Genomic DNA, 12,314 nt, shown 5'->3' with positions numbered 1-12,314 from the left:
AAATCCTTGACCTTGTGCCTTGCCTTTACTGCTTGGTCCTTGACAGAGCTAATGAAATAGACTTTCAGTTCTGCTGATGCCCCTACACTGACAATATCATAAGGCCTATCTCATTATCTGTGCATAATTTCCATCTCATTGGTTTCAATCTATGTTAAGTTAGAATATTTTTGGTTAATAAATCACAAGAATGTTTCAAGCTGGACAGCATGATTAGCCTAATGTAAATAATTCCAAGAGAAAAGAGGATTTGTTTTGAACTTTTATTAAACCTCTTCCAACAACAAAACATACATTGACGTTGCTTAGCACAAGCACAACAAACCTATTACATTTTTTTTAAAATATGTAATTAATTTTGGAATTGTAGCCAATTCGAGGTAGCCTAATTTATAGTGCTTTAAGGCATTCATCTGCTTTAAGGATTGAAATTTTCATTTTTAAAAGCCACAACTCTAGCAATTTTAAGAAATCTACATTTGTGTAAACAAAACATGAGAAAAGAGGAATTTGAACGATGTGAGTTTCAGTTCCGCTGCTGTAGGTGTCGCTGGCGTCACTTTTCTGTTTCGATCCAAACCATAACGAAGAAGACACACGAGCCTGTCAACAAGAGCTATCTGTCAAAGCAGCAGAAATGTCAACAGATCGCCCTCATCCAAACTATAAAAACGTTTACGGTTCAGAATTAATGTGAACTTTTCCCGGTGGTAAGTTTTGTAGAAACTGAAAAGCTCATGTAATTAGTTTACAGCATAGAGTACGCTGACTAGAAAACCTACCCACATTGTAACGTTACAGCTAACTTTAAGCGACTGATTTTGTGTTTTTAGTCTTTGATATTTATTCAGAGTAGTGTATAGGCCACAAATAAAACGCTAACTGTTCTGCATAACCGCGTTTAACTCGATGAAGCCTCAATAATGTTGGGAAAGATGTTCTCTTGTGTTGTGTGTTTGAGGCGTGGTTAAAGTGGTTAATGTTTGCTTGCTTGTGGGTGTGCTCACTATTTAGTTCATACAGATGTTTGGATGCGTTTAATACTGCTGCACAAGTCACTAGACACTTGTTGTGTTTGATAGATCAATGACTAGCTGTGTTTCTGACTGCCCACGTGATTGAAATAAACAATAAAAGTATAAAGCTGCGCAGTAACTTCTGTATCATAATCAGCAACGCGTAAAACCTTTTATAATCTTGTACTTGAAAATGTCTGGCCCTTTTTTGCTCAGACTTCATCTGGAGTGGGAGCACAGGTCCACTGGGTGATCATGGCCAACCATCCAGCACCGCTGCCCTTGAGGGAGTTCTGCCCACTCTACTACCTTCTCAATGCTATCCCTGCTAAAGTCCAGAAAGGTTTTCGCTCGGTACTGGTTTACTTGACCGCACTGGACAGCAACAATGATTATATAGCCATTGGCAGCAGCATTGGCATGCTGTACCTTTACTGCAGGAGAGTAAGCCAGATGAACAAATACAATTTAGAGGTAAGTCTGCTCAGTGCTTTCTCTCTCTCTTCTGCAGCACTCGCCGTGGATCTGATCGGGTTAGGTACTGTTTTCTGCCTCTTATGTTTTAATAGGGCAAATGTGAGGCCATTACTGCAGTGAAGTTGCTGAGTTGTTTCGATGATCTTGTGGCTGTTGGAACGGCATCAGGCCGGGTTGCTTTCTTTCAGCTTGTGTCACCATTGCCTGGCAGAAATAAACAGGTACAGTTTCATCTCTGATTACAGCATTCAAGTAGTAAGGATTTCGCTGAATTAGTGGTTAGGTTTAATTTTTTTTGTTGTTGTTATTTTCATGATTATACATACTTAATTGGAATAGCAAGGGTTTACTTATTTAATATAGAATTTTTACTATTATTACATAACATTATTTTAGGTCTATTTAAAGTAGCTGTTTTTTGTCCCTACTACAAGGAAAACGCATAGACTATTTGTCTAATTGATAATCTGATTTTTGATGAATGAATCTTATTAGTAAATGGGCCATGGCGTCACATTTTTTTCATCTTGCTGTAGCTGAGAAGGTTTGATGTGGTGGGCTTGCACAAAAGCACAATTACGGCATTAGCCTGGAGTGCTAATGGCATGAAGCTCTTCTCTGGTGATGATAAAGGGAAGGTGGTCTGCTCTGCTGTGGACTTGGACCAAGTAAGCTTTTGATAAGTAGTCCATTTCAGATATTTACAGTTAGACAATTGAAATCTGTCTGTCTAAAATCTGATTTGTTTTACTGTCTAATGGCTTAATATGTGTTTGTGTGTATGCATTGGTCTTTTAGGGAGTGTGTAATCCAGTGATCCTCTTCGAAGAGACTTCAGCAATAGTTCAGTTGGAATATAGTCAGAAAGTACTTCTGGTTTCATCCTTTCAGCGCTCAATGCTCTTCTACACGCAAGAGCAGTCGCATCAGCAGCTGGGCACTAAACCACGTAAAAGGTACGACATCTTAAATCCATCTTTGCCTGAAAGTGCTCTATCATTAATAGGGTTGATCCACTCTGAGTTGCTTGATTCTTAATATCTGGCTTGTTTTTACAGCAATGGCAAGTTTGGTGCTTGCTTCCAGCCAGCTCTTTGCAAGCAGAGCGATCTGGTGGTTTACGCAGCCAGGCCAGGATTGCGTCTCTGGAGGACTGATGTGCGAGGACGTGTCGGGGAGACTCATGTCCTAAAGCCTCTTTTTAATCAGGATGTACCTCAGTTTGAGCTGTTCCCACATTCAGGCCCCACCGGTGGCTACAGACCTTCAGAGAGACAGTTGGGAATGGTCAGCTGCTTTCTGAAGGAGGGCTGGGTCCTCAGCTGGAATGAATATAGTGTTTATGTTATGGACTGTACCAATCAGGTACGAATGCACACTTTGGATTTATATTATATCCATAATTGAAATGTTGCCAATGCAGACATAATTTGTACTTTTGTTTCTCACTTATTTCATTTGCTCATTAAGGTCATCATTGGAGGATTGGAAAGCAGTGGAGATATAGTGTCTGTGTCGTGCACTGAGAATGAAATCTTCATTCTGAAAGGAGATCGGGACATTTTGCGGATCTCAAATTGCCCTGAGGGATTGGTTTCTAACTGTGAGTTGCAGTACTGATGCAATAATGGCAGTTTTCGTCATGCACTTTGCTCCATCAGCAGTATTCCGATATTAAGGGATAGGAAAAAGCCTCTTTTGCCCTTGGGTCTCTAATAGTTGGATTGTTTTTTTGTTTTTTTTTATCCGTCATAGAGTCGACTGGTATGAATAGTGGCTTCATGAGTTGTGGTTCCTAATGTGTAACAAATAGATTATATTTAAGTTAGCAGATACACAACCATTCAAAATTTGGGGGTCAATAATTTTAACGTTTTTGAAACTATCTCTTGTGCTAACCAAGACCGCATTTATTTGATCAAAATTACAGTAAAAAAAGTACTATTGTGAAATATTACTACAGTTTAAAATAAGTTAACTAATATACCCCAAAAAAACAAACTTTTCTATTTTAATATATTTTAAAATGTAATTTATTCAAGAAACATTTCTTATTATTTTCAATGTTATCAATTGTAAAAAATTTTTTACTGCTTAATATTTTTGTTGAAACAATTTCTTTCAGGAATCTTTGATTTATAGAAAGTTCAAAAGAACAGCATTTATTTGAAATATAAATATTTTGTAGCATTATACAGTAAGTGTCTCAACTGTCACTTTTGATGGATTTAATGTATCTTTGCTGAATAAAACGTCTCGGTTACGTATGTAACCTTAGTTCCCTGATAGGGAACGAGACGCTGCGTCAAGCTGTGGGAACGCCCCTGCGTTGTGCGTCATGAAGCACGTATGGAATCAGTCCAATGGAGAGACGGAACGTCATAGGCGGGTGACGTCATCGACCAGGAAACTATAAAGCACCCCCAGAACACAAGCGCGACAGCTTCTGATATGCCTGAAGGAAGCGCTAACGGGCATGCTGGGAGTATGGCAGAACGACGCAGCGTCTCGTTCCCTATCAGGGAACTAAGGTTACATACATAACCGAGACGTTCCCTTTCAAGGGAACTCGAGCTGCGTCAAGCTGTGGGAACGCTAATACCCACGTCGCCATAAGAGCAAATGACCGTCATGTGAGAACTAGCGCACAGAGGACGAGAGCACCTGCGCCCCAGGAGTGGAACTTAAGTCCAATTCATAGAACAACAAAGCTTTAGAAGCAGCCATACTCCTAGTAGAGTGGGCTCGTACAGCCAAAGGTGAAGGCTGACCAGCCGACTCATAAGCAAGTGAGATGGCCTCAACCACCCACTTGCTCATTCTCTGTTTAGACGCGGAACACCCTTTCCTGGGTGGCCCAAAGCACACAAATAACTGTTCTCATTTCCTCCACAGGGCAGCTCTGTGGACGTAAGCGTCTAACGCCCTAACCGGGCAGAGAAGGTTAAGTCTCTCCTGATCTGACGACACAAATGGAGGAGGGCAGAAAGCCTGCAGCACTGTAGGTCTAACAACATTAGTAGGGACCTTAGGGACATAATCTGGTCTAGGGTAAAGAAAAGCCTTGACCATGCCAGGCGAAAACTCCAGGCACGAGGGTGCAACCGACAGAGCCTGCAAATCTCCGATTCTCTTAAGTGAGGAGATTGCAAGAAGAAAAAGAGATTTAAAAGTGAGAAATTTCACAGAAACTTCCTCAATAGGTTCAAAGGGAGCCAAAGAAAGGCCCTCTAGCACAATGGCCAAATCCCAAGTCGGCACCCTCGTACGAACTGCAGGCCTCAGCCTCAAAGTGCCACGAAGGAAGCGAGTTATAAATGGGTGTCTCCCCAGAAACTCCACTGAAAGGGACATGGTAAGCAGCTAGTGCTGCCACATACACCTTTAGTGTGGAGGGGGATGAACCTGCAGAGAAACGCTCCTGCAGAAACTCCAGCACTGCACCCACTGGGCAGTTAACTGGGTCCTGCCGGTGTTCTGCACACCAAGAAGTGAAAAGTTTCCACTTCAGGGCATATAACTTCCTCGTGGACGGAGCTCTGGAGTGAAGGATGGTCCCAACAAACTCAGTTGAGAGACGAGATTCTATGAGCTGGGCCCCCTCAGAGGCCAAGCCCACAGTTTCCACAACTCTGGGCGGGGGTGAAATATCGTACCGCCCTCCTGAGAGAGTAGATCCCTCCTGATTGGAATCTCCAAAGGAGAGCCGTCCAGAAGAGTTATTAGGTCCGCAAACCATACTCGGGCCGGCCAGAACGGGGCTACTAGAAGTAGGCTGACCCCGTCCCGGCGAACCCTCTCCAGAACTCCTGGTAGCAGAGCAATCGGGGGAAAAGCGTACAGACGTGACCTCGGTCATGGCTGTACCAGAGCGTCCAACCCCAGAGGGGCTGGCTGACTGATGGAGAACCACAGATGACAGTGCGTTGTCTCCTTTGAGGCGAATAGGTCCACCTCGGCTCGACCGAAACTCAACCAAAGGAGCTCCACCACCTCGGGGTGGAGTCTCCACTCCCTGGCCTCGGCCCCTGCCTCGACAGGGAGTCTGCTACCGCATTCAAATAACCAGGAAGATACATAGCTCTCAGAGACAGTAACTTCCCCTGGGACCACAGGAGGATCTGACGGGCCAACTTGTAAAGTGGACGCGACCGCAGGCCCCCTGATGATTTATATACGAGACCACCGACATGTTGTCTGACTGAACTAACACATGATGACCTCTGAGGTCCGCTAGGAAATGTTTCAAAGCCTGGAACACCGCCAACATCTCTAGACAATTTATATGCCATGATAGATGATGGTCCTGCCACAGACCTTGGGCTGGATGACCACTCATGACCGCCCCCCACCCTGTGAGGGAAGCATCCGTCGTTTGCGTTACGCGACGACAAAGAGCCCCCAACACAGGCCCTTTGGATAGGAACCAAGTTTCTTTCCACATGACCAGAGCACAAAGGCAGCGCTGCGTGACTTTGATCGTGAGGAAAGGATTTCCCCTCGGGGAGAATCCCTTGGTCCAGAACCACCACTGTAGTGGTCTCATGTACAACAGGCCGCAAGGTATAACGTTGGACGCTGCTGCCATCAGACCCAACAGTCTCTGAAACTATTTTACAGTGAGTAGCTGGCCTAGCTTTACTTGTTTCATAGCTGAGAGAATCGAAGCGATGCGGGTCGGAGAAAGTCGCGGCCGCATCGAGACCGAATCCCAAGCGACGCCCAGAAAAGTGGTCTTCTGAGAAGGAGATAATACACTTTTCTTTGCGTTCAGCCTCAACCCCAACATTCTGATATGAGCGAGAACGACATCTCGATGCCGAACCGCCATCTGCTCTGTCTGAGCTAAAATCAACCAATCGTCGATGTAATTGAGGATACGAATGCCCTGAACCATCAGGGGCACTAAAGCTGCATCCATGCATTTCGTGAAAGTGCGGGGAGATAAAGCTATGCCAAATGGAAGAACCTTGTACTGGTACGCCTCGCCCCCGAAGGCGAACCTCAGGAACTTCCTGTGTTGTGGAAGGATGGAAATGTGGAAGTATGCGTCCTTTAGATCTATCTTGACAAACCAGTCCTCGGATCTGATTTGTGACACGATCTGCTTGATAGTGAGCATCTTGAATTTTAACTTCCCTACCGAGCGATTCAACAGGCGCAGATCTAAAATTGGACGCAACCCCCCATCCTTCTTTGGAACGATGAAATATCGGCTGTAAAAACCTGACTCCAGACTGGGAGGAGGAACCCGTTCTATAGCCTCCTTTTGAAGGAGCGCTTCCACCTCTTGTTCCATTACCTGACCCTGCTCGGGGCCCACCACTGTGGGCAGAAACCCTCTGAATTTTGGTGGACGACACCTGAATTGGATAGCATAACCCTTTTTTACAGTGTGCAGAACCCACTGAGATATTTTTGGAAGGTTTCTCCACTCCACCAGAAATATTACTAAGGGTACCAGTCTCTCGAGACTGGCCTCTGGTGTAACTTGAGCAGCAAACACAGCGCCCTGTAACGGCGCACCGGCAGGGAACAACTGTCTTAACTGCACTGAGACCCCCTTTATAGGGGGCGAGCGTCCCTTGGCAAAACGCTCGCTTGGATCGTCTGCTCCCCGGCATGAAGTCGGGGTTGGCAGAACGGGCCCCTGAGGGCACCGAGGAAGAGCGGGCAACGTGTAATGCGGTGAAAACCTCTCTCCCACGGCAGGGACCACCCTCAGCATCCTGAAGCCTGTGGCGTCAGGACTTCTTCTTTGCCGAAGCCTTCTTGGCCATAATAACTATGCTCGGATCAGTTTTGCCAGAAGACTTCGGCTGAGAGTGCCGCGTCTGGTCCCACTTTTTGGAAGGGGGAGCGTGAGACGCGACACTCTGCTTCTGTTGCGCCCTATGTGAGGAGCTAGCTGACGGCCTTGACTGCTCCTTCCCAGCAGTACCAGGGACATGAATTTTGAGCGGCATAAATTTCTGGAACGCCGCCGACTGTTTTTTCTCTTCCTGAAATCGATCTATGACAGTATTTACTGAGTCACCAAAAAGACCATGAGGAGAAAGCGGAGCGTCCAAAAGAAAAGCTTTGTCTTTTCTGACCTCTTGACTGTCACTCACATCCTTTAATAAGTCAGCCTGGTATGCCTGCGAGATGGACTTCGTATGCAGGCACGTCGAGGCTTGACCGGCCGCTGAATACGCCTTACCCACTAAAGCTGATGTACTTCTAAGAGGCTTAGAGGGTAAGAGTTGTGCTTTAAAAGAGGATGCAGCCTCAGCAGAAAGATGACTAGCAAGCGCCTCTTCTGCTTTGGGCATCGCCCCATAACCATGAGATTTAGCCCCCACAATATTTGAGTAAGTGGAAGTTTTAGGGCTAAAAATACGATAGGACACCGGCTTCCACAATCTCGAAACCTCTGTGTGGAGATCAGGGAAGAAGGGCAAGCACCGGCGTGGAGGTTGAAAACGGGAAGGCAAAAATCTTTCATCTAATTTAGATTTTTCTCTAGACTCCTGCCTAACAGCTGGCCACTCAATGCTTAATTTAGAAACAGCACGAGTGAGCACCTCCATAAGCTCCTCACTTTCGGGAGAACGAGATGGTGAATCGTCGATATCTCCCGCATTAATACTAACAACATCCAGCTCCTTGGAACTGGATAGTTGCAGTACTGGGGCCTCAGTTCGGGCGGAAGAAACCGCAGAGCGTGCTTCCGAACCCGAGACTGAGGCACTGGATCTAACAAGTAAGGGCTGAGATAGGGCAAAGCCCCGCTGTTAGATCCATCTGCGATCCCCACGAATGACGTCGTCGCTCAGCCTCGGCAGAAGCGGGACCTGATCCTCGGGGATCGCGAACCGAACCACTCTCCTCAAAAAGTGATCGCGGGAGTGGAGCGTTCTAAGAGGCAAACGCTCGCAATGCTCACAATCAGCCCCCTCGAGAGCTGACTAGGCATGCTGCACTCCCAAACAAACAACACATAGGTTGTGTGTATCCCCGCCCGTTAAATAGCGCGAGCAGGGAGGAACACACTTCCTAAACTGTTGTTCGCTCGCCATTGTCTCTCAATATATATATATATATATATATATATAGTTTTTTGAAATAGTGAAACTCCTGCTTAGTGACAGACAAAAACACTTGAGACAGATCCACATATAGCGCTTACTGAAGGCATAGAAGCTGTCGCGCTTGTGTTCTGGGGGTGCTTTATAGTTTCCTGATCGATGACGTCACCCGCCTATGACGTTCCGTCTCTCCATTGGACTGATTAGATATGTGCTTCATGCATAAGTGCTTCATGTAAAGGACCTGCATTGCGGTCCTAGCAGGTCCTGGAATGACCTGTTTGTAGCTAGGCATAGGTGACTGTGCAGAGGCCTGTCAGGTCGGCGAGGTCTTCGCAGTGGATCTGTCCCTAGGCTTCGTCTAATTGTAGTGGTCTTTGATGGCATTTAAGGGCTGCGTTGTTGTTGTTGTCTCTGGGTGCAGGTCCAGCATCTGTTCTGGAAACGGACCAGATTCGGCTGACTATGTTAACCTTGGGATAAGTATGAGACAGAAAGATTCATAAAGCATAGATGCCATTCCTCTGTCGATCTATTAAGTACATCTATGTATTTAGTGTGAGTTTACACAGGTGTCCTATGAACATGTTCCAATACTTTTGACAAACAGAATATGTCAATAATGCTTTTGGGGCTACTCTATCTTACCTATTTTTGCTTTTTTGTTCTCCCCTCAGTATTAGACCACTCCTACCGTTTTACATCTCCTCTTTCCACACCCACCATTTTGCTGCCTCCTAATGGTGCTGTGGAAACCGCTCAGCCAATCAGGACCATACCCATCATTACAGAGCAGCAGACTCAAGCCAGTCCCAGCTCAGAGGAGGTACATGATAGGGTTGAGGAGTCAGAGGAGGTGAAGGAGGAGCAGCATTTTGAGGGATTCAGTCATGCGGTTGAGGCTCTGGAGGTGGCAGAGGACTTGGAGCAGCAGCCGGCCAGTTTGGGCACAGTGGAGTCCTGCAGCCGTAGCAGCTCCATCACCTCATGGGAGAGCACACAGGGCATGTTCACCGCCACAGAGGGTTCCACCTCAGAGCTCTCCTCCAGCAGATACAGCGCCATCACCCAAGAAGACTTCCAACAGGAGCTGGTGGTCAAGGCCGTCAAGCTGAAGAAGAAAGACAAGAGAAGACGGCAAGGTAAGAGGATTAATATCACATGATGTGGTGTGATGTGATGTATGAATTTGATCCACTGACGTACTCTTCATGTACTTCTTGTAAAACTGTAGATAGTGGGAATCATCTTGTCAACGAGCGCAGCAGCTGGTCGGAGAGCATTTTCATCCAGGACGGTGCCGGCAGTGACTTTCTAAACACACCCATGAGCGAGCCTCCTTCTGACCACACTAGCCTCGACCTGCACAGCACCTGTTCACCGGATCAGGACGGTTCCGTCTGCGGAAAATTCCACAGTCCTGATGCTATCCCCATTCAAAGCCCATCAGAACCCTTACAGAGTCCAGAGACTCAACAGGATCCAGTTAAACAAACAGCAGAGACCTTGCTGCCTTGCCCTAAATCACTGTCACTACAAGACATGGAGTGTCAGGTGTACAGTGATAATGTTTTTGCAGAAAACAAGCAAACTGCAGCTACGCCTGACGTGGACATGCTGCTAGAATGCACCTTCTCGTACATGCAGGCAGCTGATGAGCAGGATGTCACGAAGGAATATGTGAAGGAGGATTCAGAGCAGCATTTTAAAAATGGTTTACATGAGGACTTTAATTTGGACTTATCTTATGATCCCATTAGACCACTGGGTTACTCCCCAGAACCTGAGCCAACGCCATCTAGTGACGAGGAGGACATCTATGCACACGGAGTGCCATCCAGTGCTAGTCTGGGGGACGGACTAAACACTCTGAGTCTGCAGAGCTCATCTGCTAAACAGAAAGAGGATGAAGAGACGCAGCTCCTCAAAGCGGATCAGGTTAGAGAGCTAACCAACTAATAGATCAGAGATCTTTTTCATATCAGAATACAGTTACTTATTTCATTTATATAATTGTGTAATATACACTACCGTTCAATAGTTTGGGGTCAGTAAGATTTTTTTGAATGTTTTTGAAAAAAGTCTCTTATGCTCACCAATACTGCATTTATGTGATCAAAAACAAAGTAATAACAGTTATATTTTTACAATTTAGTTTTAATATATTTTAAAATATCATTTATTCCTGTGATAGCAAAGCTGAATTTTCAGCATCATTACTCCAGTCTTCAGTGTCACTTGATTCTTCAGAAATCATTCTAATATGTTGATTTGGTGCAGTAAGTATTTCTTATTTTTATGAAAACAGTTGTGCTGCTTAATATTTTTGTAGAAACTGTGATGTTTTTTCATGATCAGAATCAGAATCAGAAAGAGCTTTATTGCCAAGTGTGCTTGCACACACAAGGAATTTTCCTTGGTACTAAGGCTTCCAGTGCACATATACAAATACAGATACAACAAGTAATAGTAATACAAATAGTAATACAAATTCTACAAATAAAATTATAAAAAATATGAAAATACTATAAAAATATATGGTCACAGTTGGGTTTTGTCAGAATAAACATTTACAGATAATGAACAAATTTACAGTATTTTGTATAGTATGAATAAATATAAATATAAATATCACCTGAATTTTTAAGATATTGCGCTAAACAGTGGGAGTATTGCACTTACAGGCGTATGCCTTGGGAGATATGTTAACTGTTCAGAAGGGAGATGGCCTGTGGGAAGAAACTGTTCCTGTGCCGAGATGTTCTAGTGGCCAGTGATCTCAGTCGCCGTCTTGACGGTAACAGTTCAAACAGGAGGTGTCCAGGGTGAGTGGAGTCTGTGATGATTTTACCTGCTCTCTTCCTCATTCTGGAAGAGTACAGGTCCTGGAGGGATGGCAGGGGGGCACCAATAATCCTCTCCGCAGTCCGGACTGTCCGTTGTAGTCTCCTGACGTCTGATTTGGTAGCTGAACCCAACCAGACAGTGATGGAAGTGCATAAAACAGACTCAATAATGGCTGAGTAGAACTGAATCAGCAGCTCCTGTGGCAAGTTGAACTTCCTCAGCTGGCGAAGGAAGTACAGTCTCTGCTGGGCCTTTTTCACAGTGGAATCAATGTGATTGTCCCACTTCAGGTCCAGAGAGATGGAAGTGCCCAGGAACCTGAATGACTCCACTGCTTCCACAGTGCTGTTCATGATGGTGAGTGGGGGGAGATTTGGGCTGTTCCTCCTGAAGTCCACGATCATCTCCACTGTTTTGAGCGTGTTCAGCTCAAGGTCGTTGTAACTGCACCAGACAGCCAGCTGTTCAACCTCCAGTCTGTAAGCAGACTCGTCACCGTTTTGGATGAGACCGATGACAGTGGTGTCGTCTGCAAATTTCAGGAGCTTGACAGTGGGGTCTTTAGAAGTGCAGTCATTAGTGTATACAGGGAGAAGAGCAGTGGGGAGAGAAGGACACCCTTGGGGGGCACCAGTGCTGATTGTGAGTGTCTTGGATATGTGTTTCCACAGTCTCACTCACTGCTGCCCGTCCGTCAGGAAGCTGGTGATCCACTGACAGATCGAGGATGGCATGGAAAGCTGGGTCAGTTTGGCTGTGAGAAGACCAGGCATGATGGTATTGAAGGCCGAACTGAAGTCCACAAAGAGGATCCTTGCATAAGTCCCTGGTCTGTCGAGATGTTACAGGATATAATGCAGTCCCATGTTCACTGCATCATCCACAGACCTGTTTGCTCTGTAAG

The 12,314-nt window shown here is 45.5% G+C and overlaps 1 protein-coding gene across 1 annotated transcript in view; it reads left to right on the top strand.

The window, feature by feature from the left end:
* The first annotated feature begins 569 nt into the window (after positions 1–569).
* Positions 570–12,314, top strand: part of tecpr2 (tectonin beta-propeller repeat containing 2) — a 28,282-nt gene continuing 16,537 nt past the window's right edge. Inside the window, exons 1-9 of the mRNA XM_077239755.1 lie at positions 570–710; positions 1,233–1,490; positions 1,586–1,714; positions 2,030–2,161; positions 2,292–2,449; positions 2,552–2,858; positions 2,964–3,096; positions 9,241–9,705; positions 9,798–10,501. Of these exons, the coding sequence (XP_077095870.1) occupies positions 1,272–1,490; positions 1,586–1,714; positions 2,030–2,161; positions 2,292–2,449; positions 2,552–2,858; positions 2,964–3,096; positions 9,241–9,705; positions 9,798–10,501 (2,247 nt within the window). The 5' untranslated portion in view covers positions 570–710; positions 1,233–1,271. The remainder of the gene's footprint in view (positions 711–1,232; positions 1,491–1,585; positions 1,715–2,029; positions 2,162–2,291; positions 2,450–2,551; positions 2,859–2,963; positions 3,097–9,240; positions 9,706–9,797; positions 10,502–12,314) is intronic.

Source organism: Siphateles boraxobius, unplaced genomic scaffold (assembly GCF_051911475.1).
Source record: "Siphateles boraxobius isolate OS27281-9 unplaced genomic scaffold, OSU_SipBor_1 22, whole genome shotgun sequence".
Taxonomy (NCBI): domain Eukaryota; kingdom Metazoa; phylum Chordata; class Actinopteri; order Cypriniformes; family Leuciscidae; genus Siphateles; species Siphateles boraxobius.
This window is presented reverse-complemented; position numbering and strand designations above follow the sequence as displayed.